The 27,726-nt window shown below is 38.9% G+C and overlaps 1 protein-coding gene across 3 annotated transcripts in view; it reads left to right on the top strand.

Annotated features, from left to right (window-relative positions):
* MAK (male germ cell associated kinase) overlaps positions 1 to 27,726 on the top strand; it is a 53,688-nt gene that overhangs the window by 21,186 nt on the left and 4,776 nt on the right. For 2 of the 3 annotated variants that reach the window (XR_013993715.1, XM_081054885.1), the window contains exons 7-14: positions 3,756 to 3,927; positions 5,738 to 5,905; positions 10,233 to 10,544; positions 14,681 to 14,850; positions 17,781 to 17,929; positions 22,405 to 22,536; positions 24,225 to 24,296; positions 27,103 to 27,222. Coding sequence is in view for 2 of the 3 variants with exons in the window: in XM_081054885.1 (XP_080911011.1) it covers positions 3,756 to 3,927; positions 5,738 to 5,905; positions 10,233 to 10,544; positions 14,681 to 14,850; positions 17,781 to 17,929; positions 22,405 to 22,536; positions 24,225 to 24,296; positions 27,103 to 27,222 (1,295 nt within the window). In the remaining variant the exon portion in view is untranslated. The remainder of the gene's footprint in view (positions 1 to 3,755; positions 3,928 to 5,737; positions 5,906 to 10,232; positions 10,545 to 14,680; positions 14,851 to 17,780; positions 17,930 to 22,404; positions 22,537 to 24,224; positions 24,297 to 27,102; positions 27,223 to 27,726) is intronic. The other variant, XM_081054886.1, reaches the window with a different exon arrangement.

Below are 27,726 nucleotides of genomic sequence, written 5' to 3'. Positions count from 1 at the left end.
AGCTCAGCTCAAGGTGTTGTGTTCAGTCTTAGTTGCAGGGGGCGGAGGCCACTATCCCTTGTAGGACTCGAGGAATCGAACCGGCAACCTTGTGGTTGAGAGCCCACTGGCCCACGTGGAAATCGAACCGGCAGCCTTCGGAGTTAGGAGAATGGAGCTCTAACCGCCTGAGCCACCGGGCCAGCCCCAACAGGCAGTTTCTTGATGGGTGCTGGGTCCATGGGTGTGTTCTGTTGGTAAAAATCATCAGGCTGTACTCTTCCAGTATGTGCATTTTTCTGTATATATATTATACTCCAATAAAAACAAGTTAAGAATATTTGCATATTAGATGGTGATACATTATTATGGAGAAACATAAAATATGGAAAGGGTCAGAGAGTTAGGAGAGAGAAGGGAAGAAAGAGGAATGTTGCTGTTTTCAATAGAGGGTCTCGGTGAGAAAAGCCAGAGGTGTTGGGGAAGCAGAGATTTTCTGGCAGAGAAAATGCCGAGGGTAAAGGCCTTGACACAGCAGCGCCACATGTAGACGCCACAGAGTAAAGAATGAGTAAGGAGGGCAGAGGTAGGAAATGAGGTCAGAATGTGAGGGGTGGCCAGATCTCATAGGTCATTGAAAGGACTGCAGTAGTTTTTTAATCTGAGTTACTGGGGGGTTTTTGAGAAGAGGCATGATGTGATCTGACTTGTTTTAAAAGTATCCCTCTGGCTGTTGTATTGCAAACAGATTTTAGAGGAGCAAGGGCAGAAGCAGGGAGACCAAGTAGGAAGCTATTCCAATAATTCAGGCAGGAAATGATAGTGTCTTGGATCTGGTTGGCCGTGGAAGTGGTGAGAGGTGTAGGCTGCTGAGTATGCTTTTCCAGTAGAGCAAATATGAGTTCCCAATGAATCAGATGTGGGATATGAGGGAGTCAAGTCTCCCTAAGTTTTTCCCCTGAGCACTGGAAGGATGGAGTCAGCACTGATTGAGATGGGGAATGCTATGGAGCTCTTGGGGGAGAAGAGTTTGTTTTCGGCATGAGTGAATGCCTAGGAAACAACCAACGGAGACGTCAGTAGGAAGCTGGATCTGAACTGGAGTTCAGGGGAGAGGGCTGGGTTGAAAATGTAGATTTAGGAGACCTCGATGATAAACATCACAAGATTAGATGAGGTCACTGAGGGAGTGTCTGTAGTCAGAGAAGAGGTCTGAGGACTGAGTCTAGACAGAGTGACCATATGCCCCGTTTGCCCAGGATAGTCTTGGCCAATGCTTGTTATCAATGGTTTCGTTAAAATGAGGTCGGACAGGTCTGGGAGACCTCCCATGTATGCTTCCTGCTTCCTCCATGGTCTTACCTGGAAATGTGAGAGATATGTAAACGCTGAACCATGAAACAAGTTTGTGCCTTCACATATGGCTAATTTGGAGATTTTCTGTCTCATTACCTGAACCTTTCCTGAAGCGATGTAACAAAATGTGCTTAGACAAGAGTGTCCTCAGCCAGCTCATTCACGATGGGTGCTAACGGGAGTAGCACTGATACTATTGGCCCTGCCAAGCACATGCAGATAGGACACTTGGCGGTGGCCTTTGCCATAACTTCTGAGGTGCCAGTTGGTGGGGTCATGAGAAGCACAGGAAGTTACAGGGAACTATGTGGGGGAAATCAACACTCAGCAGGGTACCTGTAGGACGTACAGAAGGTGATCTGAGTGTTCATTTTGTAGTGATTATTACATAGTACAAATCCACAGCGATTTTGCTGTTTGGCGTCGGGTTGAATTGTGCCCCCCAAAAAGATATGTTGAAGTCCTAGTCCTTAATACCTGTGCATGTGACTTGATCTGGAAACAGCTTCTTTGCAGATGTAATCAAGTTAGAATGAGGTCATTAGGGTGGGTCTAATCCAATATGACTGGTGTCCTTCTAAGAAGAGAAGAGACAGACACACACCCAAGGAAGACATGTGAAGACACACAGGGAGGAAGCCATGAGATGATGGAGACGGAGACTGGAATGCGCAAGCCTAGGAACGAGGCACCGCCAGCAGCAGGAGGAAGGCACGGGACAGATGCTCCCCTAGCGGTGTCAGAGAGAGCAGGGCCCTGCCGACGCCTTGCTCCAGCTTGCAAAACCGTGAGAGAATAAGCTTCTGTTGGTCTCAACTGTCTAGTTTGTGACACTCTGTTATAGCAGCCCTAGGAAGCGAATGCATGTGGTGATGCTTTTTTTAAAAAAGTATCTTGCAATGAACTCTTTTATCAACAATGACTCCAAAAATCAAAAGTGCATACTTAGTGAAAAATTCAGTATTTTTCTGTTTCTCAAGAAAAGTTGCTGATGAACTTACATGAAATGTTTGTTGACATATGCCATCCACGACAGGAGCCCTGAGTCACTTACCTGGCGAAAAGCAGAACACATAAATCTGCAGAAACAGCACCAGCATCTATTTTAAAAGTTACATATTTTAAGAGGACTAAGCCAGAGACAGCTATTAGCAAGGGCAGCATTAGAAGATAAGTTTTCACGTCACTCTGAGAGGCACTGCTTTTCATTTACAGGAAATGAATATTCTAAATTAATTTCATTTTTTTATTATATATACATATATATAAATTTTATTGGGGTATGTTGGAGGAATAGTGTGTTTCTCCAGGACCCATCAGCTCTAAGTCATTATGCTTCAGTCTAGTTGTGGAGGGCGCAGCCCACCATCCCATGGGGGAATTGAACCAGCAACCTTGTGTTGAGAGTTCCTGCTCTAACCAACTGAGCTATCCGGCGGCCCCCAATTTCACTCTTTTATTTATAAGTTTTCTTATGCAGATATGAAAAACAATTATTTATTTTCACAAAATAAAGGATGAGCTAGTATATGGTTCCACTGATATGAAATGTCCATAGTAGGTAAGTCTGTAGAGGTAGGAAGTAAATTAGTGCTGGCAGCACAGAGGGTCCTGGGGAGGTACGGGGTTTCCTTATTAATGAAATTGTGCTAAAGTTGACTGTGGTGATGAATGCACAACTCGGGGAATATACTTAGAGCCATTGAATCACACACTCCTAAGCAGTGGAATTGTGTATTATGTAAGTCTCAATAAAGCTGGCAAAGACACTCTGAACGAAACAAAAAAGACAATACTGCGAAACATTTGGGCTGAAATATTTACACATTTCAATGTGGAAAAAAAAAAGAGTTAGAATTGAGACTATCCTCCACCAGATACCTTTGCTCTTGTAAATAGAGTATTTTTCTCAAAAATATTGGTCGTTGAGGAAATTGAGTCATTTGAGGGAATCAGCACTTTCAGGCTGATAAGCAAAAAGAAAGAAAAAAAAACCCAGTACTCAGGGATAATCTTTTGTTTTCTGTTCTTCATATAAATATATCATGGATACAATGCTTTGTAAAAATTATACAGCTGTTGCCATTTGGAATATATCTGCTTCCATTCAGAGCACACCTCCTTTTTCTTAACGTATCAGGTAGCACTTATTTCCATAGTTATTTCAGTTCCTAACGCTTTTGGACATATCATTTATATTTATATTAGTCTCCAGCTCTACTGTCTGTGGTCAGGGAAAGTATTTTATGTCCAATTTAACCCCAGCACCTTGTGCAAATGCCTGATGCACAGAAGGTAGTTATTACCTGTTCCACGATTGAAATGCATGACCAAACAGAACAGAATCCTACTGCCACTTCATCTTTGAAACTACAATCAAAATAATCTATTTCGTTTTGTTTTGTTTTCTATTTTCATAGGTATCGTGCTCCTGAAGTTTTATTAAGATCTTCAGTTTATAGCTCTCCCATTGACGTGTGGGCTGTTGGGAGTATAATGGGGGAACTATATACATTAAGACCCCTTTTCCCAGGGACAAGTGAGGTCGATGAAATCTTTAAAATTTGCCAAGTTTTAGGAACTCCGAAAAAAGTAAGTACTCTTGTGCTTGTTGTAACTTTTTATTTGATTACTGATAACTTTTGCCTAGCTATCTGACAATTTAATTTTCAAACAGGCTTATGATTTATTGGTTAATTTTCTTATAATCCTTAACTTTTTTTTATACTGGAGCAGGCTGGGGATTACAAGAAGTCAGAATCCCACCAGACTGAAGAAGAAAGGTGCTTGCCTTTCTTTAAGAACCTAAAAAAACTGCTCTATATTTATAATTCTATGTATTTAACTTTGGGTTGGTGAACAGCTGACAAGAACACAGACTTCCTTCCTTAGACTCTTTCCTGTTTGCTCTGTGAATATCGATTGGCATCACCTCATTAACCCTAGGCATCTTGGATCTTATTTTCTCTTAACCTTTTCTTCTTTCCTTTTATATACCTCTGCCATGGACATTTGATTTCTTGAACTGAGACCTTTTCAATTACCTACTGCTTTCAGCCAGAACTTACTTTCTGGTATATACTTAATAAGTTTAAGTATACGAGGCCTGACAATTAAGTTAGCAAACTCATCCTAGAAAAAGTGCTACATACCTCATTGCTAAATATCACTACAGTCACCCTCAAAGTCCTCCCCTTGGGAAACTATGCACCAATGCCAGTGCTTAGTCCACCCTTCAAAGCAATTTTGGAACTCTTTTTATGGAATGGCCATCAGAGCTGTCATTGTATTACCCTTGATGTCCTGAATGTCATCAAAATTTCCTTTCAATATTTCCTTCATCTTCAGATAAAGGAAGAAGCCATTGGGGGCCAGATCAGGGGAGTAGGGAGGGTGTTCCAATACAGTTATTCGTTTACTGGCTAAAAACTCCCTCACAGACAGTGCTGTGTGAGCTGGTGCATTGTCGTGATGCAAGAGCCATGAATTGTTGGCCAAAAGTTCAGGTTGTTTTCATCTAACTTTTTCACACAGCCTTATCAGCACTTCCAAATACTGTGTTTTCCCGAAAATAAGACCTAACCAGACAATCAGCTCTAATGCATCTTTTGGAGCAAAATTTAATATAAGACCCAGTCTTATTTTACTATAAGACCCAGTCTTATATAAGACCGGGTTGATATGATATGATATATATAATATAATGTATACCGGGTCTTACATTACTTTTTGCTCCAAAAGACGCATTAGAACTGATTGTCCGGCTAGGTCTTATTTTTGGGGAAAAACGGTAGTCAACTTGGTTAATGTTTGTCCAGTTGGTACAAATTCATGATGAATAACCCCTCCGATAGCAAAAAAGTTTAGCAACATAATTGCAACAAGTTCGCGAACTTAATTGTCAGAACTTGTGTGTGTGTATAATTACATTCTAATTAAATTAGCTTTGTGCCTTATAGTTAACAGTAGACAAGTAAATATAGCTATTAAAGCTTTAACATTATTGTCATTTCCCAGCTATGTACAATTTTTAACATTGGATGCAATGTGTAACATATAATGAGGATCTTTGTAATAACCTGCCTCTTAGTTATTCAAAGTCACCTGGATCTCATCATCATCATCTTCTTCATCATAATCCAAATACCAGAGTTTAGTATTTTGAAAGTTATAAAAGTGCTTTCTCATTTTTCCTAACTCTCAGTTCAGTGTTGTTTCTATACTGTTTGTAAAACTGAATTGTATATGTGGTCTGGTATTTCATTCTCACATTTATTTATATGAATCAACATTAAAATTTTCACATGTGAGTGGTTTTTATATTATTACAATGTTTTAAAATTGGTTACTAATTTTCTTTTTGCTCTCCCCCCCCCCACACACTTACCTGTTGCTTAAACAGAGTGACTGGCCAGAAGGGTATCAGCTGGCATCCTTGATGAATTTCCGCTTTCCCCAATGTGTTCCTATAAACTTAAAAACTCTAATTCCTAATGCCAGTAATGAAGCTATTCAACTTATGACAGAAATGTTAAATTGGGATCCAAAAAAACGACCAACAGCAAGCCAGGTAAAATAAATCTTCCTGGTATACTTTTTTTTTTAAGTTTTAACGATTTAAAGTATCAGGGATATTTACATTTGCAAAGATAAGTCTATTCTCAACCAGGGTTTTACCAAGACAGTTAAGCCCTAAAACCTTAAGGCACCCAGTGTATGTAACAAATTAATTTCTAGGCATCTAAGATCCTTGGGAAAATTGCAAAAATAGCCACTCCAGTGATTTTCTGTGTTTTGTGATTCGAATGAGCAACTCTATGAAGTTGAGGCTGAAAGGAATAAATCTCTAATGATAAAAATCCAGGCATGTGACAGGTTAGTCAGGAAGAAACTTGTCAGGTAGGAAAAAGGCATCTGTCCACTAGTACAATGCATGTAGTAGATTTTCTGATGCTTTCCTCCTTATGGCTTGAGGTGAATTTTTGTTCACTCTCAGGCTTCCACAAGGGGGCAGCATGTGGCACTCATGCTGGGCTCCTTGGTGACAAATCTTACATCGTATCTCAAGTCTCATGGTCTGCAAAACACCATGGTTTCAAAGGAAAAACATGGGTTTTAATTAAAAAGGGCTTAAATTTAAAAGCCATAATAAGATTTATTGTAGTCTTCTTAGTATTTAAATATAAATTCAGTATTAAAATGACAAAAAAATTATTTGGCTTTTTAAAAATTTAACTTGAGAAAATGTTTCCTAAAGGTCATCTGGAAGAAAACATGGGAAAGAAGAGTCAAAACAGGTTTGAGCAAAACTAAGTAATTGGAAGATGGTGGTAGAGGCGGACAGCTTGCCCTGTCAAATATTAAAATAATCTGTTAAGTGATAGTAATGACAACAATGAAGGTACTAGCATAAGAATGACCAAGAGCTCACAGCTGCAGAAGCTAAATCCGTATCAGGTAACATGGCATCACAAAGTGGCAGGAGGGGACTGTTCAGTGACTGTTACTGGGACAATTAGTTAACTCTTAGGGGAAAAGTAAGTTTAGGTTCTTACTTCTCACTATACTTTACAAATAAAGCATGGAAGGTTTAAATAATGGGAGGAGGGGGTAACTAAACTGTCTAAGAACTAAAGAAAGTATAGGTGAATTTTTTATCTCAAGGAAAGGAAAAGATGGATTTAAAAGTAACAGAAGAAACCACAAAGGGAAAACTCAGATTCGATCATAAAAATTGAAAATTTTCCTATATAAAATTCTTAACATTGAAAGACAAACGTAAGAATAATTTTTAACAAACATGACAGTGCATTTTCTAATGTTTCTAAACATTTATTACTTTTGTAATAAAAATGTAATAGAAGTCTTTAAAAGTTACCTAAAAAAGAAATATGGGCATGAGACAAGAAAAAAATGCCACAAAAAAAATTACCAAAAAAGAAAATTTTAATGTTCAACCATTGTTCACTATCATAAAATGCAAATAAAAATGAAATACTGTTTTTTATCCATCAAATTAACAACAACAACAACATAGTTTAAAGGCTATTTCTCTAAATACTAATGGGAAGCAATTTTGCAATGTACATAAAGAACCTTAAAGGACACTTTGGTTGTTTTCATGTCTTGGGCACAGTGAATAGTGCTGCAGTGAACATTAGGGTACATATATCTTTACGGATAAATTGTTTCAGATTTTTTTCAGTAGATACCCAGGAGAGGGATTGCTGGGTCATATGTTAATTCTATTCTTAATTTTTTGAGGAACCTCCATACTGTTTTCTATAGCAGCTATACCAATTTACATTCCCACCAGCAATGTATGAGGTTTCCTTTTTCTCCACAGCTTCTCCAACATTTATTATTTGTCTCGTTGATGATACTCATTCTAACAGGTGTGAGATGATGGAAACAACCAAAATGCCCTTTGCTAGATGATTTGATAAAGAAGATGTGGTACATATATATACAAAGGAATATTACTCGACCATAAGAAAAGATGAAATACTGCCATTTGAAACAACATGGATGGATCTTGAGATTATCATGCTAAGCGAAATAAGTCAGACAGAAAAAGTCAAGAACCAAATGACTTCACTCATATGTGGGATATAAAACTGAAAGCAACAAAGGAACAAGACAAACTAATAAACAAAAACTCATAGACACAGATAACAGTTCAGTGGTTACCAGAGGATAGGAGGGAAGGGTGGTGGTAGATGAGGGTAAAGGGAGTCAAATATATGGTGATGGAAAGAGAACTGACTCTGGGTGGTGAGCACACAATGCAATATATAGATGATGTATTATAGAAATTACACTTGAAACCTATATAATTTTACTGACATCACTCCAATATATTTAATTTTAAAAAAACCTTAAAAGCAATCAAAGCTGAGAAAAGATTTATGCTGAGATGTTCAAAGCTAATTAAAAACTGCCCATTGAAAGTATAAACCTAAGTGTTTGCAGGGGAACATTAAAAGTATGTATATCCTTAATATCATTATGCCACCATTAAAAATGAAATTTTGAAAATAAACCATGTCAGAAAATTCTCAAACTCAAATGCAAAGTATAAAAGTAAGCTATAATATTATACACATAATATGATTTTATTTGAAAATATATACAAATGTTACGTAACTAGAAAGAAATATTGAAAAGAAAACCGTCAAAATGTGAGCAGTAGTTTCCTCTTGGTGTTGGCATTAGAGACTTTTAATTTCTTCTTGAGAACTTTCTATACATTCCTTATTCTATCTAATGTAAAATATTCCCTTAATAAACAGGAAAAAATAATTATTTTTTTAAAGATTCTCTTCCTGAGGGGTGGTAGCTGCTATCTTAAAGGGGAAAAGTTGTTAGAGATGAAACCTTGAAATTACAAAATGTTCATAAAAGTTGTAGCTCCAAAATATGCATTATTAATGTAGAAGTGCTGACATACTAATGCATGTGACTTAATTCAGAATTGGAGTGCCTCTGTGCATCGGGCACTGATGTATTTAAATTGTCTATATTTGTTGAGTTCCACTTAGTAGTGTCAGTGTAATTAACAAATACATCAGTTGTGGTAGGAGACATCTTAGAATGAAAACTCTTTTCACCTCTGCCAAAAGATACCTCCCTGCCCTTAACCTTTTTCTTCCTATTTCATAGCCCTGCTTTTTAGTGGAAGCAGGGAGACCTAGTTAGGGGAAGGTTAAGTTACAGGATACAGGGACCATGCACAGAGTTCCTCTGCCCCTACACACCTGAGAAGAAGTTAACTGCGGGTCAGAGTGCCGCTCACACAGGGTAGGAGGTGCAGGAAAACAGGGCTGGGCTGTCTTATGGGGCGCCCCCTCCCCCACACAAACAACCTCAGCAGAGCTGGGACCTTCCCTCCTCTATCCAGGCATAGGACACTGACGAGAGGATCAGTATCCACTGCTCAGCTGCACAAAAGCCTTCAGACATTCTCTGACATTTCATCAGCCTCGGCATTACTGATGGTTCTGCCCAGATAATTGTTGGGGGCGCTGCGGCTCTCTGTAGGATGTTCAGCAACATTCCTGACGGCATGCCGAGGTGCCAGGAGCATTTCCCACCCCCAAGTATGACAACAAAAAATATCTTCAGACATTGCCACATGTCTCCCAAAGGGCAAAATCACCCCCAGTTGATTATCACGGCCCTAGACTATGCCAGCTAGTCAGTCATCAGCACCCCCAAAACCCATGCACTGGCATCAATTGAATGACTGATCTCGTTAAAACCCAAAACAGTGACCGTTTTTGTTAGTATTTTTATACTTTTCCCCCATAAGCATCTTCTCTTTGCTAGCATACTGATAAATACGCTTTAACACCTATGCCTTTACAATCTCTTTCTTAGAATTTTTTTATTGCTAGTAAGGATATTGTTATGCTTAGGCTAAGAGTAGCGCTGAATTGTAATTTTACATGCTGTTATAATCATTTTAAATAAAATGTAGGTTTTCTTAACTCATGTCTTAATACCTTTTGATGAACTCTAAATCATTATCAGTATCTAGCATTTTTGGTTTGAATTAATCACATGAAAGTTAACCAATGCTTATGAGCTAGATTTTGTTTTCATACAAAATCTTAAAATAAATAGAACAGATGCTTTGCCTGGGTGTGAAAATTACAAGTGAGTTTTACATTCTTCCTACCAACTTGTACTTTATTTCTCTTGAGAAATTTATTTCTCTAGTCATTTTTTTCCAGGTTATTTCTTTAAAGCCACCACATGGGGGAAGCTGGATGGTCTCTAAATCTTTGAAGCTTACCTAGACTAGTGATATACGCCTAGCCCAGTGCCAAACAACAGTCTATGTGCAATAATTTTAGGTGAAACTGTTTTCCATTTGTTGTTTCTATGCTTTGTAGGCATTAAAACATTCATATTTTCAAGTTGGTCAAGTCTTAGGCCCTTCCTCACATCATCTGGAATCGAAAAAGTCTTTAAATAAGCAGGTGCAACCACTAGAATCAAAGCCATCTTTAGCTGACCTACAGCCTAAGCCTCTGCCAGACGTAAACAATCAGACTGCCGGCCAGCCCCCGCCGAAATACAGCCACCAGCCACTGCAGCCCATCCAGCCACCACAGGACATGAGTGTCCAGCAAGAGCCAAAGCAGCAGAGTCAACAAAAACAGCCACAAACTCTGTTTCCAAGTATCGTCAGAAACATGCCAACCGTAAGTAGCCCGTGACACATTAGATGCAATAGCTTGACTGGTTCAATTAGGATTTTGTTTCTAGGCAGTCCTAAAAATGTCAGAGGAGATATAAAAGGTTATTCTATGTTAAAGCCTTTGCTTCCTGTGGCAAGAGCTTGGCATGCGATAACTTAAAATTCTAAAACTGGAAGGATGATCGTAATAAAATTTGCATGCTACAGACTTTAACAGTTAAGTTATTTAGATGCTAAAGGACTCAAAGGAAGAATTGAAAAGAATCTGAGAGCTGATCCTAAATCTTAGGGATTTTAATAGTAATTTTATACTGTTTTTAAACACTGATGAACATGAACAGAATGGGTTTTTAAAGTGTCAGGCATAGTGTAAAACCTCCTCTACCCACTTCTTTTGTGTAGTTCAGGGAGCTCGTCTGGTGCCTTATATTTTAGCTGTTTTCTTAGGATGTATACTTTCAAATGCATCAGCACATGGGCATTTTAGAACTCAAAGAGATCTTGAAGAACACTGTGTAATTCCTTACCCAGTCCTGCCTGCCAATGGCACTAATCACATTCTAACATACTATTAATTATTGTTTCTTACGTGTATTGTTTATTATCTGGCTCTTCCTACTAGAGTGTAAACTCCATGAGGTCAGTGATGTTTGTTTTGTTTTTGAATACAGACCCAGAACTCAGAACAGGGCCTGGCACATGGTAAATTCTCAACAAATATCTGTTGAATGAATGAATGAATGAGTGAGTGATTGTTCACACTATTTTTGAGCCACTTCCAGGGTCCTGAGGAATCTACATCATCTTTGGGGCAATTCTTACTATTAAAAAGTTCTTCTTATACTGAGCTAAAATCTGGTTTTCTGTAACTTCTAACAAAAGTTCATCACTCTTCTAGGAAGGCTGCCTTTTAGGTATTTGAAAGTGGCCCATATCATATCTGCCCTTTTCTCTAGGAGAAGTATCCCCAGTTCCCTCACATGCTCCATATATAACATCATCTACCAATGACTGAGTAACCCTCGGTTCCCGTGCATGAAGGAGCATTTCAGTCCCCTCACCATCCTGTTTCCCACTTAGCATGAGGCTGCCATAACCAGAGGCAGACAGCAGGCAGGGAGTGTAAAGCAGAATGAATCACCTCCAACATTCCAGAACCATATGTTCACTTGTGCCACCACAGATTACATTTCTTTTCTTGGAACACACATCAAATATTGACTCATACTGAGAGGGAAAGAAAGGAAGTAATATTTATTGAGTAGCTGCTAAGTGCCATGCACTATGCTAGGCCCCCTGTATGTATTCGCTAAGTTCAAGTACCCAATAACCTAGCCCTAAATTTGTAAATAGCTAATAAATTCCACAGTTGGGATTGAGCATTCTGTCAACTAAGATTCCTATGCCTATTCTGCTAAATCACATATTCTATACCTTTCTTTGTGTATTTGATCTCTAGAATTCAAAAAATTGTAAGACCTTACTTTTAACTCTCAAATTTCTAATAAATATTTTTGATCTTTTATTTTGTCTTTTCAGTTTAACCATTCTGCCCAACTTGTTGACAGCTATGGATTTGTTTAGCTGCTCATTTATTTTTCTTTCTCCTGTTAACCTCCATGATGAACAGAATAGCAATGAGTCTTTGGGCAGGCCACTAGAACCTTCTTCTTGATTGTCCCTGATCCACTAATCAGTACTCTTGGTCAGAATATTGAATTATGTACTTGTCTTAGTCTGCTAGGGCTGCCATAGCAAAATACCGTAGACTGGGTGGCTTACACGGTAGACATTTACTTTCTCACAGTTCTGGAGACTGGGAAGTTGAAGATAATGGTCCCAGCCCATTTATTTCCTGGAGAGGGCCCTCTTGCTGGTTTGCAGACAGCCCCTTCTCACTTTGCCCTTACATGGCAGAGAGAGAAAATAAGCTCTCTAGTCTCCTCTTATAAAGACACTAATCCCATCGCGAGGGCCTTACCCTCATCTAATCCCCAATTACTTCCCAACGTCCCCATCTCCAAATACCATCACGTTGGAGTTGGGGATCTACATTTGGGCGGGAACATATACATTTCAACATAAATTGGTGGGGGACTTAAACATCCACTTTAGTTGTCCTTTCATTACTTCATCTCACTGATAGAATGAAAGACCCTGTCACCTATTTTGCTGACTACGTGTATTCATTGCTTGCTTCTTATGAAAAATGGTGGCCTGTCTGCTCTACCACTTTTTTTACTCAGTGCTCAAGAACTTTCCCTTTAATAACTAATTTTAGAATCTATGCCCTCATCCTGTATCAAACTTATTAATAGGGAGTTTGTAAAAATCCACCTTTTGTTTTATAAAAATTATTTTTACTTGCCCCTTTCCTGTTTTCTCAAATATACAAGATTACTTGATAATACTGGCATTGTTTAGCAGCTCACAGCATCAGCGCCCTGAAATACAAGTCAACTGAAATAAGAGTCTTGAACTCAGTTAAGTATGATCTTTGATTAACTCTGCTCATCTGGAGCTTTAGACCTTTCTATTCTCCTTAGTTAGGAGCTCATTATCCCTGACAAAGAAAACAATAGTGTAATAGAGGTTGGCAAATAACACTTTTTGTCATCATCCATCACCATGACTCTCAGCTTCAGAAAATAGTATATCCACTCTGTAAGCATCTTCTTGCTTCAAACATAGCTGTGTTTGCTGGCCTTGCTTCCACATGTCCTAATTTTCAATTGCCTTTTGGATTTTTCTGTTTACATGTCTCTCTGTGTCCGTTAGGATTACATTTAGTGATTTATGACAGAAAGCTGGCTACTGTGGCTTAAACAATAGCGGTTTGTTTTTCTCTCATAAACAAGAACTTGGTGGCCAAGCCAGGGTTGGAGCTGCTTGTACAAGGAAATGGACTGCTTCTGTCTTCCTGTTCTCCCACCCTTAGCGGGCAGTTTTCATTCCTGTGGGCAAGATGGCTGCGGCCCCTGTGGGGTTCCATCTGCCTTCTAGAAGGGGGAAGAGTGAAAGACACTGTCACATGCTAGCAGAGTCCAAAAATGGCTATCCTGGAAGTACCTCCCAATAGACTTGTACTTACAATTCACGGGCTAGATCGTGTGACATGGCTAGATAGCTGCAAGGGAGGCTGAGATTTCAGATATTTCAAATGGGCATATTGCTGCCTGGAACAAAATATTAGTAAGGAAGAAGGGGAACATGGCTATTGGGTGGGTGACTAGCAGTGTCTGCCACGCTCTCCTTTGACATCTGTTCAGAGAGACACAAAGTCCAGACCTCCTGTTCCTTGTTAATGGCAACTTTGTTCTTTCCTGAGAGTTCCAACCACCGTGAATCTGTTATCCTGGTCTCTGTTTGCAAAGCCCTTCTGTTTGCAGAGCCTGACCTTGTAGAATGTTACCTTTATCACAGCACTTTTTTAGCTCAGAAACATCTAGTGTTCTCCATTGCCCATAGTCTAGCTGCAGTTTCTCAGGCAGACACTGAAGGCCTTTCGTAATGTAGTATCAGTCTGTCTTTGCAACCTTGTCTCCTACTACTCCCAGCACAAACCATCTGCTTCAGTATACGTAGTTTACCCTTTCTCCATGGAACAAATGCTGGCACTTTCCTATTAAAAGCCATACTTGACACACTTCCTCTTCCAAACAATAACAACAACAATAGTAATACCTAACCTTTAGTAACTTATTATGTGCTTATTATATCCTAAGGACTTTTGATGTATTTTACTATTAAATTCAAAACACTAAGTTAGATAAATTCTGTATGTCTCCATTTTAGGAGGAGGAAACCAAGGCTTTGAAAAGTTAAGTCACTTGCCCAAAGAGACACAGTCACACATGGCAGTTTTCCAAATTACACATCAATGAAGAGTCAGTTCTGATCCTAAGTATCCAAGACTCAAAACAAGTTCACAGAGATCTCTCTTCCCTCTCAATTCCTATTGTATTTTTAGCATGTGCTACTTATTTTTGTTAATACTTTTAAATGTATATATATGTTACCTCTTTAACTATAGGGGAGGCTTATTAAGAATGGGGACTCTTAGTATCACATATAATAGCTTGTGTATAAAAGGCATTCAGCAAATGATTAAGGATGGTGATGACTGACTTTCCACCACAGAAGCCCAATGGCATGCTGGGTCATAAAGGCGCTAGGAGGCGTTGGGGTCAGACAGTGTTCAAGTCTGGAGATAATTGGGAAGAGTTTGAGGACTGTGATTTCGGAGCCTCCGATTCCAAGAAGCCAAGCATGGGAATTTTCAAAGAAAAGAGAAAAGATTCTCCATTTCGGTAAGATTTCAAATTCCTCCCAAAAGTATATTTTTATCATGCATCAACCTTATTTTACTCATTAAATATAAATGAATGTAAATATTGAAAGACAATAAGTACCTTAATGTTTTCTTCTATAAAGCCTAAAACTCTGTGCCTATGTCTGATAAGGTAAGATTCTTGATTTCTCACAGAAATAATTCTCAGTATTAATGGCTGAGTGTTGCGTGTATGTGGAGGGAGGCGTTCTTGTTAAATTTTTAGTGTGCCCTATTGAACTATGATCAGCGTTTCCCCCATTTGAAATTCACATACCTACCTGTAGAAAGGAAAGCACAATCTACAGGAGTAACGGTGTCCAGATTCAACTATTTGTTTTCTTGCTGTTCTAAACTTTTTTGATCATTCCCTGAACTTTTTCTAGAATTTCAGTATCTCTAGCAATCCTTTTTCTTTCTATAAGTTGAATCATTATTCAACTTTGAAGTAAGGTAGGTTAAATTTTGGTGAATGTTTTGAAAAAATATTTTCTTTTTTCCTCTTTGAACAGAGGGGGATTAGGGCAAAAAGATGTGGCATGATTTGGGGAATTTATCTACTAAGCTGTTTGGCATTGTATAGTGCAGAAGTCTTTACTTTGGGGTATACATACCTCTGAAGGTTTGAAGGTACATGAAGACTCTCTAAGGGTGACACATGCTTGGATAATTCTTGGATAATTGATTTCCAGATCCTCAGGTTTCATAGGTATTCTTCCCTAAAATACATGAACTTGAGAATGAATGTGCTAAATCCCCCTCCTACTTTGCCAGAAAGTCACACCTCTCAGCATTTCAAATCTTGCATGGTGTGAGGGTGTAATGACTTATGAGGTGCTGAACAAAGGGAGAGATCAGAAGACTGCCACCTTCGACTTAAAAGGCTTTCTGTTGTCCCCTGTCCTGTACATGTTTCTCTCAAGGGGAAAACCCTGCATTACAAATAGGGTATTTTAGTCTATGGCCATACCACCCTGAACTCATCTGATCTTGGAAGCTAAGCAGGGTTGGGCCTGGTTAGTACTTGGATGGGAGAAATAGGGTATTTTGTTCCGTGTTAGAAAGCATGGAGATTCAGAACCACTGAAGCACCAGAGCCCAGTGATACTTAGTCTTTTAAATGTACTGTAAAACCATCTGATGTTTCAAAACCTATGGATATAAACTGTACAGAATTTTTTAAAGATTCTGACTGTTTTATGGAATAAAGTAGTTAAAAATTATTTTATCGAGCTATACCATAAAATACTCTTAATTATAGTCAATCTTCACATTTCATCTTATAAAGTATTTACTGTTTTCTGTTATTAACAAGAAACAAATAAAATTATTATGAAAAATTATAGATGTCAACTTGAAGGTATGCAGGAAACTACATAATTGTTTAAAAAAAAATTCTTTGCGTCTGGGAGCAAGAGAGTCTGAAGACCACTGGTGCGGTATGCAGATGACTTGAAACCCATTTTTAAAACGATTTCATTCTAATTCCAGCTGAACTTCATCATATATTTTTAGGGGTGGAAGAGGTTTGAATCAAAACCTATAGTTAAGATCAAGTTTGCAGTCCCTATACTTGACTCTGGCAAGGGAACAACTGGTAAATTTCCTCAACATCAAATATTCTTTTTCTCTTGAAATTCTTTAAAAAAAGAAAAACTATATGACAATGAATTTTTAATGTAGGTATTTCTCCCATTTTTATTTTTTAGTAACTTTAAATGGCCTTATACACTCTAAACATATAATAATAATGATTAATATACTACCACTTAAGAACCTGTCTAAATCTTATTTATCGTTTTCATACTCCATTAAAAATATCCACAGAGTAGGACACTGAGTCTCAGGTCGGTTAAATAAACAGGTTGCCCGAGGTCAGACGAGGCTTACTTCCAATCCAAACCCCTCTCTCCCCTGCACTACTCTACCTCTTAAGCTCCAATACTTGGTGAACAGAATAGACTCCACTGTCCTCCGATCAGTTTCATAGGCAGCCTGGTCTTCCCATAAAGAACACAAAGTACCAAGTACTGAAGTGTAAAACCTTTACTTAATGGTTGTCTTTTTTTAAGTGAAAAGCAAGACATTTATATTTATACTTGTATTTATACCCGATAGACATTTACTAAATACCTAGTTGGTATTAAGCAAAGATATGAACATGGTATAGTCTGTCTTCTAGCCATCAGTGTTTAGCAGCAGAAATCAGATCTTCGATAACTATGACACGAGATAAAGTGTGTATTAAGTACCTCTAATAAGGAGCTGTCGGGAGCTGTAAGACTTGTGTTTATGGGCAGGCTACTTTGAGGAGGAGAGGAAAGTCTTTTTCAGAGTAAGCAGTTTTGAAAATGGGTAGAATTTCAGCAGTTGGTGTAATCAGTGGGCTAAGGGGAAGAGAAAGAAGCCAGAAATGGGTGGGGCTGTTTCTAATGAAGGGGACCTACCTGTGTCTAGAGCTGGGGTAGCCAGCAATACAAAGGGCCAACCGAGTCAGTGTCAGCCTCCACAAGGGTCCTAACAACCTTCCTGGTTATACATTTCGTAGTAGACAGTGACGATGGCTTTGATGGTCTCCCCTTTCTACATACCATCTTTCCACACTATAAATCCTCAACTGCAGCAGTTGTAGGAAAGATAGAAACACGTTATCTATTTGCTGCTCAGTTATAAAGCTTTCTGTCACATAATGTTTAGTATTAGAAATGATTCTATGCGCTGCCTAATGTTCATTGGGGGAAACGTTGTCATTTAGTGTTTCTGTCAGCAAAAGGACTCCGATGGAAACCATGTAAGTGAGGTCACCGCGACCGGATTGTAAAGATGTGCAGAGGCTGGGTGAGAACACCCACCAGTAGCTGTCATCTTCTCATTTTTCACACTGAATGCTACCTTATGTTGACTTTCAAGGCTCCCAGAATCAGTACCTTCAGGCACCAACCACTCAGCAGGGGGAAACAAGAGATTACCTGCTGCTATCTCCCTAAAATCTGATTCCGAATTGTCAACCACTTCAACAGCTAAACAGTACTACTTGAAACAATCAAGATACCTTCCAGGTAAGTAGAGAAAATAAAATGTTACTGCTAACTAGAGTACAGATAAGTCAAGCTCATGTATTTTGGAATTGCAGAAAAGGCACCCATGAAATGAAATGTATAATCACAGTGCTCTTTGCTGTGCTTGTCGCCAAGGACTTTTCTGGGCCTCCTGCCTCTGTGAAGTCTGCTCAAGAAATGCCGAGCAGCCAAATATCAAGATGAAATACCAAAAAATACCATCCTCCATCCCCAAAGCTATGCCTTTAGGAAATGCTAAATTCTATTGAAACAATTCTCTATCCCCACATGACTTTTTATAAAAATGTAGAATTTTATGCTGTTTCCTAAATGATTTGATCTATGTTTTTGAGGGATCATTTCCACTGCTGGGTGGAGCATGCTAGGGGCTCTCTAGGAGCTTGTGTACTAGCAGAGAGAGAAAAACACGAGCAGGTAGTGGTAAGTGCTATTGTGAAAACGGAGAGATGAACTAGAGCATGGCTGCTGGGGGGTGAGGAGAACGCACTCCTCATTATCTAACATTTGAGCTGATACCAGAATGATGAGAAGGAGGCAGTTATGTAAAGAGCTGAGAGAAGAGGTTTCAGGCAGAGGTGGGAAAGACACTGGCTTATCTGAGATCACCTGTGGAGAGACTGTGAGCAGAACGGGTGTAGGGGAGGAGGAGGAGCTAGGAAAGGGGAAGGAAGCACTGGTCACATGAGGGGAAACCATAAAACGGTGGTTTCCAGAGGTCATGAAGGGAAAGTTTACCCGAAAAAGTTGTTTGCTACTGAGCAGTTGGATAGGAGTGGATAGAAATATCTGGGCGCATTCCAATTTCTCTCTTGCAAGAGAGCTGTACTTTCGTTTCAGTAAAAATTGTTGCTCCTCTCAAAAAAAAAGAAAAAGAAATGTCTGATTACATTTGACAGTGGAGAGGTCCCTGGTGACTTTGATGAGCAGTTTCAGTCTGGAATGGGGAAGGGAGATCTAGGTTGGTGTGGGTTGAAAAGTGTTGAGAGATAAGAAATTAGCAACTGAAAATGCAGACAACTCTTTGGTAGCATTTGGCTGTGAAGAGGAGCTGAGAAATGGAGGCGTACCAGAGTGGGGTTTGGGGTTCGGGATGGAAAGGCAGCTCCACAGTGGTGACTCTGGACTTTTGGAGCAGATTTGCATATGGATGGGAATGATCGTTTCCAGAGTTGGTCTTGCAGAAGAGGAGGGGAATGAATGAGGGACTGACAGGCTTAGGAAGCTAAGAGTTGGAGTTAATACCATATGCCTGTGAAAGAAGCAAAGGTACTTGCGTTGTTACCTGTTTTGATTCCAGTAGATTTGTAAATTTGAGTTTTGAAATCCTGAGGGAGTTCTGATCTGCCTGCAAAAGCAGGGTTATAAGAAAGTTAGCAGAATGCAGATTCATAGGGGACCCTTTTGCCTGTTGTTTTTTAATTTTTTAATTTTTTGTTTTTTTGAGTACATTTCACTGATTGAAATGTAGCAACTCAATTATAATACCTATAGAAGAGAGCCCTCTGGTGGTGGGACAGGCTACTGCAAATTTTTGTCAGGGGATAAATGGACCCAAAGAACCCTGTTTTCATAGTTCGCTCCCTAATGTGGTTTTTCAGAAACATATTTCAGGGTATCTGAGACCCATCTGATTGTTCCTTTTTAGCCAGACAGATCTTTAAAATTCTGAAAATTACTTTGGGTCAAATATATGGCCTGTAACTGAGATTTAAGAATTACTGATAGATTCAAAATTAGAAAGAATTGTTTGAAATCTAAATTGGAGGCTTACAGTTACCCTATTGGCATTTTTCTCTTTTTTTTTTTACTTAAAGATGGCCTCTCTAGAGCTGGGTGAGATTTGGAAATAGAATTGAGTTCGATCACTTAGACAAATATTTACTGAGCACCTATTGTGAGCCAGCAACTGCAGAGGATAGAAACCCAAATGAGAAGTGATTCTTGACATTTGTGATCCAACGTTATTTTTATAATTGAGTATCTTCAGGGATAAAAAACAAAGTCATCACTTCGGGGGCCCTCTTTTTTACTGTAAAACCAAGTATAAAAGGTCTTATTAAGTATCAACCTGCAGGATTACAGGAGCTCTAGAAATGTACCATATAATTTCAGGGCAGCATGGCTTTGTACTACAAGGATTGGCAGATGTGTGACACTGGCCTTCAGGGACAAGGACACCAAGAGTCCTAGTTACTGACCGGCTGTGTGCTGGGACAAGACTTTGAGATTCTGTTTTTCTGTTACTTACAATGCGACTGCTGTCATCAGCTCACCCTGTAAGCCTTAGGTACTTCATTATCACAAGGTAGTTGCAAATAGAGTATGCAGTGGAAGCACTGACATCTCGCCAGCAGTGCCCTCTGGTCTCACTCCCTGTCCCACAACTAGGACTCTCGCTTGAATCGATACCACCAAGCCGGCAGGCAGAGTAGCTCACTCTGTAGCACTTTGAAAGCCTGGTCTGTGGATTTGCTTGAGTCCCATTTATCACTTAACCTCCTCTCCTCCACCCAGTGTATTCATTGTCCTGTATCATTTCTATACTTGCCACTCCTACTGCATTAAAATGTCTTAACAAGACACACAAATTCCTATGTGCTCTGACCCCTGCTCCCCTCCACAACCTCATTTTGTGCCATTCCTGGTGTTTCCTCCATCCATGTTGAGTGTCTGAGTTCTTTCCCATCTCAGGTTGGCATCCTGGCTGCACTGTTGCTCCCCTGGGAACACACTCCCCACCCCCTACCGAGTTCTAATCATGATTCACATTTTAGCTTAAAATTACTTTTTCTGAAGAAAATCTGGTTTCTTTGCTTCTGTTATTTGTTGTACACTGCTAATTATTTACCTAATTTATTTTTAACTATGAATGTCTCCTTTCTCATTAAAGTAAATTTTAAGAACCAAAAGCGTAGAAACTTGTCTATTTTGCTCACCACTTTTTCTCCAGTGCCACACACACTGCCTGGCATGTGGCCGGTGCTCGGTAAATATTTGCTACCTGACTTTTTAATCACCTTTGAGGTGAGGGATGATAGTATGTTAATTCTCTACTTCTCTCTAACAGTGTTTGGTATATAGGTGCCCAATAAAATCGTATAAACTAATACATAAATTATTTAAAATTCTAGATTGTGTCTGTTTCCAAAAAGAAAAAAAATGGAGTCTTTAAAAAAACAAAATTAAAGCAATTATATTCGATAGTGTATATATTTACTTAAAAAAAAAAACTAGGGATATCCCAAGGCTAACTGGATTAATAAAACAATTTAAATATTCAGGGTCCATTCTTTGTTGAATTGTATTTATGAAAACCGTCTGCTTAAAGAGATCTTTAATTTTTCCCCTACTTCACACTTCCTTTTTGGGTAATTTTTTATTATGGTAAAGATGTTCTTAATACGCATAATTCCTGTCTAGTGCATCTTCTTAATTGTCAGGTAATACCCTCTTATAGTTCTATTTGTAGGTGTTATATTAGGAAGCAAAATCCATAAGGAGCTATATCCTGTAAGAAAGGAAAATTATTTACCTGATGGAGTGTTTCCTTAGGGAATTAATGACAGGTAACCTTGAGGCTCAGTACAGAAACACCAGGCTTGTTTCTGGCATCAAAACAAGGATATTGTTATGTGTCTCATACATGTGAAACCTTGCTAAGGCGTTCCCTTTGTGAAAAGCCAAAGCTCATACTGCCTGAAAGCAGGTGCTAACTCCCTACGTTGATGGCAGTCAGTCCGCAGTGAGGACTTTTCCTATAGTAGCTACAGAAAACACTACATGTATGATCGAGAGGCTTAGACTGTGTTATGTCTCTAGTGTCTCATAAGTTGAATCCAAGTTAATTGTCAGTAAAAAGAAAGCAAGTCAGGAAATTTTCAAATCTCTTAAAAATGGATTAAAACAACACCCTTTGACTACTAGTACCCAAGGCCAAGGTTGACTCCACATTTCACAGATTTCAGAAAATCATAAATAACGTAACTGCTTAGATTTTACTACGTCTAATATACAAATAAGCTTCCCATATAGATCTTGTACACATCTACTTCCAAACTTCTCAGGTTCCCTGAGTTCTTGGTTACACGTCTGTTTTCCCTGCTACACAAAGAGGGCCTCAGGGTCTGGCCAGAAGACACTCAGAAAGACCTGGAAATAAGCTTTCTGAAGAAAACTTTTGTACCACCTCTGTTTTGACCAGGCATTTTGCAAGAAATGTCCGATATTTAATTATTACTTGGGATTTAGCTTATGTTTATAAAATACACTGAGGATTCTAGGTTCTTGGGCTTAGGGCTTAGGATCATGTTAGGGTTCATCCAAAAGCAAATATTTGTTACACTGTAACCTAAATTTATTTCCATTCTCTTCCCCCTATTCTAACCTTTGACTGAATGTGTGTTTTTTCTGTCAAGTTTATGGTCACACTCTAAACCTTGTTTTGTTCTCCTAAGGTGTAAATCCTAAGACTGTGTCCTTGATAGCCAGTGGGAAGGATATAAACCCATATACTTGGAGTAATCAGTTATTTCCTAAGTCTTTGAGACCCATTGGGGCAGAACTTGCTTTCAAAAGGAGTAACGCAGGTAAAGCAAGAATACATTTGAAATATAAATTTACATTGTTTTTCTTCTGCAGACTTGTACTTTTAAATATATTGCAGTTGCCTTCTTCCAACAGACACTGGTAGAGATACAATAAAGGTTTTTCCAACTGGTATGGAAAACAGATAGTTTTAAGGGAGTCATTTCCCAGATCCATCTCAGCTTCCATATGGATTCTTTCCTAACACGGACTGCCTGAGCAACTGTCTCTATTCCCCTACTTTACAAAAGAAGTGACTTTTCACTGTATACTATGGCGTGTTTCCTATTTCCCCAAAGTGCAAATAAAAATATCCGGGGTGCCACTGAGAGGGATAGTTTGATATGTTGGTGTTAGTGTTAAGAAAGTGATTGGGGAACAAATCCTTTTTAAGTCAAGTGGTTCCAGTTCTTAATGTTCTAAAAATTGAAGCACAACCTAATTGAGTTATTAGCTGATAATTAAAAATCACTTTTTATGAGACTACTATATGATGAGTTCAGAATATAGTGACAAAGCTGTAACAAAATAGCTTTCATTCCTAACTATTTGTTTATATTAAGAAGGTTTCTCAGTGCTTCCATCTCCAAAAATGGGGGGGGGTGGGGGGGAATAGAATTGATGTTGAACCTGTCTAATTTTAGCAATAAGTAATACTCGTTTGTGGATACATTAACTACTTGAAAAAGATCCCGTCTTTCTTGGTAATAGATTAATTTCCCCAAAAAATTACTTTTCATGTTTAGTAACCAAAATTTAAATATTTATCTTTTTTTTACAATGAATCATTATAAGTATAACTAACTGAATTCAGAAAAGAGTATTTTAATATGCTTATAGTTGCAAGAAAATTTTTTAAAGGTTTCAATTTATGTACATTTTGAGTGTGTGGATCAATTTAAAGACTTTTAAGCCTAAAATTATTATTTGGATAAAATTTGGGAGTTAACTTATGAATGAAAGTAAAATTTGAGAGAGAAAAAGAATTATTGTAAAATTTCTATCTGTTAAAAATAAAACCTGTTATGTATTTCTTAAGTCAATATTGAGGGCATAAAATCATTATGGTATTTAAATTCCATTGGTTATATGTAAAGAAGATTTATATTTTTAAACATCTGTAATTATAATATGCCAAAAATTACATCTTTGGAACTTTGAAACTTATGATAAAAAATTTTAGATATCACCCACAGCTTAAAGTATGTAAAGAAGAGTTCTTTCTTAAAAAAAAAAAAATGTAGGTGGTTTTGGGTCAAAAAAGTTTGAGGATTATGGTGTAATTATTGAGTAGTCTACTGAGGTATTCTGAGTGACATCAACACACTTTGGGCATTTTACAAGTTTTCCAGACACTTCGAAGACTCAACTATCCATTTAATAATTCTGAGATGTCAAACACTACAGCACTGTAATTTATTTTTTCTCAGTTAATTTAAAATAATATTCACTGAACCAAGCAGTTAAATACAAATCATTTTAAATGACAGCATTACAACTTTGAGTCTCAGGGGAATAAAAGATTGGCATGAAATGAAAGCTGTGACAACATGAGAAGATTTTTTTTTTTTTATGTTAAGGGTTCTTTCTGGGTCTTTTCATTACGTATCTAACCCATTTTTTCTCTATGTTTCTTAAAACATTCTCCTTATTATTCTTTCTTTCTTCCCATCTGCCTTCTCTTGAGAAGAAAGCATAATTAAACCAATTGAAAAACTATCATGCAATGAAAGTTTCCCTGAAAAATTAGAGGACCCACAAGGTAATTCCTGGGCATTATAGATGAGTACAACTTGTTCTCTGAATCTTTTGTTGAATTTTCCTCTCATCATTTACCTTTGTCATAAAAGGCCACTATGAAGTCCAAGGTGACCTGCTTTTAGGAGTCAGATCAGGTCTAGGAGAAAGAGACACATTCCACATCATCAAGAACATCTTTCTTCAGTAGTTGGGATTCTAAGAAAAAATTGCTCTCGAAAAGCACTATGCTCATCTTCTTTCATTATGACAATTTATACAAATCAAGTAAATCTTCTCAAAAGGATATTTTCTAATTTTATAATCAGTATTCCTGAAATTTTTTTTAGTTCTGAAACTTAATTCTTAAGTGTTAACAGTCATTTTAAAGGAAAAGTTGACCAGGTTAATAAAGATGGTAGATTACCTAGAGGGTTGGTGTTGCTGGTTTAAATAGTGCTGACTGACTATTGGCTCCAACCTAAAATTTGCAGCTCACGAGGTATTTCAAATGATAAGGCAAAACAATTTAGTAAGACTTCATTTTCTGTGCATTTTTCCTTAGCAATTTCTTCTTCCAATAGGAAGAAACCTCACAGAACTGTTCAGTGCATGGCTTTTGGAGTCCGACATAACCCCATTCTGTCACTCACTAGCCTTGTGGTTTGGGACGAGTTACTTCGTCTCCCTAAGTCAGTTTCCCCATCTGTAAATTGAGGAAATAATATTTACCTGGGTGTTACTACATAACCATATCTAGGATTTCTATCACACAGTAAGCATGTAATAAGTGTTTGCTCTGATGATGAGGTCAAGGGCAAGAGATGTTCTGAAGTTGCTGCTGAATGTGATCACTGCCCTGAACTTCCTTTCAGAGTTGTTTGAAGGGGCTGATTAGTGATTTACAGTGAGTACTGGAGGTAAATGGTCAAATTAGGTAGCTGGGCTTATGCAAAACTCAGTAGTGTTAAAAACTGTATAAACGGGTAACGTGTTTAACCCTTTAGGGTCTGATAAATACTATTGCTGTTTGACACTTGTGGGTTCAAGAGCAAACACTTATTGAGAGCCTACTCTGCATAGCACCGTGATCAGGAATCACAACTGTGAACAAATAACACCATGTAAAAAATGCTTCAATTGCAGGTAGGGTTTCCAGGGGGGAATTCCTGCCCGTTCTCAGGAATTTTTTTTGCTTTCCTGTTCCCGAATCCCGAGATATAAACTGTTTTCTGTTCTCCATGATGAATCGTTTCCACAAAGTGATGGCTGATACTACCAACCACCGGGGTCCAAGGAGCCGATTTTCCCGATTTCCTGACCAACTTTTCTTGGGATTCGGGAACGGAAAAGTGAAAAAAATTCCTGAGAACCCTAGCTCTAAGTAGGAAAAATGTCTAAGAGATACATTATGAGTAGTACATTTATTTCCCATTCGGGTATTACTGGGTTCAAGGAGCCAATTTTCCGATTTCCCTGCCAACTTTTCTTGGGATTCAGGAATGGGAAAGCAAAACAAATTCCTGAGAACGGGTGGGAACTCCCGCCTGGAAACCCTAATTGCAACGACCAAGTGAACAGTTCTTTGAGGCCACCCAGGTGATCAGAGCACTGTTTCACCTTCTCGCTGACAAACGTGTCTCCTTCCTGGCATAGCTAGGCTCCTTGAAAGAGCAGTTCTATTCACTTTTCCTCGTATGTCCAGGCTGCTCCTTACGCACTATAGCTTATCCTCAGGCCAGTGAAACAGCTCCTGACATTATCCTAGTGGCCGGATCCAATGGGCAGTGCTAACCCCACCAGGCCTCCTTGCCTCGTTTGCTCTTCCTTCTTTCTTCACATGTTTTATCTTGAATTTTCAGACCCTGCTCTTCCATCTGCCTTTCTATTCTCTCCCTTCCACTGGGTCCTTTCTTGTTCCTTAATGCTGGCATTCCCTGGGGCTCTCTTCTGGGTCTTTGCACATCTTGCAATCCCTCTGAGATGACTCCTCCATGCCCTGTAACCGCCATAGACTGATAGTCCCAAATCTCCAGGCCTGCTCCACCTCTGTGACCTGAATATCCCACAGGCACCGTATCTTCCCCCAAACCTCCTCTGCTGCTGTCCTCAGTCACCTCAGCTTCAAACTTAGGGATTCATATTCCTCTTTGCTTACGCTTCCCTCTCCATATACCCACCCGGTTCCCTTCTGCTCCATGCCTTCTGTGACTGTCTTAGTTCAAACCCCTCTCGCAGTGACCTCCTGACTGGGCTCCTCCTGCCTTTAGATCCCCCCTTCAGCCCATCCCTGCGTTGTCCCTAGATTGACCATCCACTGACAGTAATGAGAATGATGACAGCTGACATTTGCTGAGCACCAGATGCTATGCCAAGCCCTTTGCATGTATCTCATTCAGTCCCTACAACAACCCCGTGAGAACAGGTGTACTTGGTACAGTGATTTTACAAAATGAAGACGAGCAGAGAGCACTGCAGGGGTGGGGCTTCTTGGCAGGAAATACACTCTCGTGTTAAGAATTGGAGTCATAAACATCTGGTATCTTCAGGGTGAACTAGGCCTTGGGTTCCAGTTCAAGCTCAGTAACTTACTAACTGAGAACTTAGTCAAGTCCTAAGAGCCCCAGGTGTGGGGAATAACATGCATCTAAGAGGGCTGTTATACGGACTGAAGAGAAATAGCTATAAAACCATAGTGCTGCACCTGAACTATAGTAGATGCTAAAAAAATAGACTTTACAATCAGTAGGGGTAGTATTCAAAATTACTTTACTCTCTGGTGCTTTAAAACATTCATCTTCTGACAATGAGACTTTATCATACGTCTCTAGGAAATCTTGGAAGTTATGCTACTTACAATCCGTCAGGATATATTCCTTCCTTTCTCAAAAAAGAAGTGGGGTCAGCTGGCCAGAGGATACACTTAGCACCTCTCAGTCCAACAGCTTCAGGTAAGAACAACTTTAAAGTTTTTGAGAATTCTGATCTTTTTCAGTTTCCACAGTCACTTTTCCTGAGTGAAGACTTTTAAGTTAGTCTCACCTTATTAACAATAGTTCTAATTGTTTTGGCAAAATGTCCTGGTTTTCTTCCAAAGCTGTGGTTTGAGAGTCCAGTAATTATAAGAAGAGCTACCTCTAATTAAGCGTTTACTCTCTGCCAGCTACACGGATTGTGCCAGCTGACCCTCACAGCGACCCGAGGAGGTAGATCTCTTTTACAGATGAGGGAACTGACACGAAGTAATTTACCTGAGGTCACACAGCTAGTAAATGGTGGAGCCGGGGCTGAAACTCAGTTTGTCTAATCCCAAAGAGTGAGTATGCGCTGTATCACGAGATGTGAGAAGATGCCTTTTTCAGAGCTTCCCACCCAGTACGTGGCACAGAGTGAAAGCTTAATAAACGCTGAGACTGTCCTGTATCCATTAGCAGGCAGTTCCGCTATGGCTCCGT

This window comes from Rhinolophus hipposideros (genome assembly GCF_964194185.1).
Source record: "Rhinolophus hipposideros genome assembly, chromosome: 8".
Taxonomy (NCBI): domain Eukaryota; kingdom Metazoa; phylum Chordata; class Mammalia; order Chiroptera; family Rhinolophidae; genus Rhinolophus; species Rhinolophus hipposideros.
This window is presented reverse-complemented; position numbering and strand designations above follow the sequence as displayed.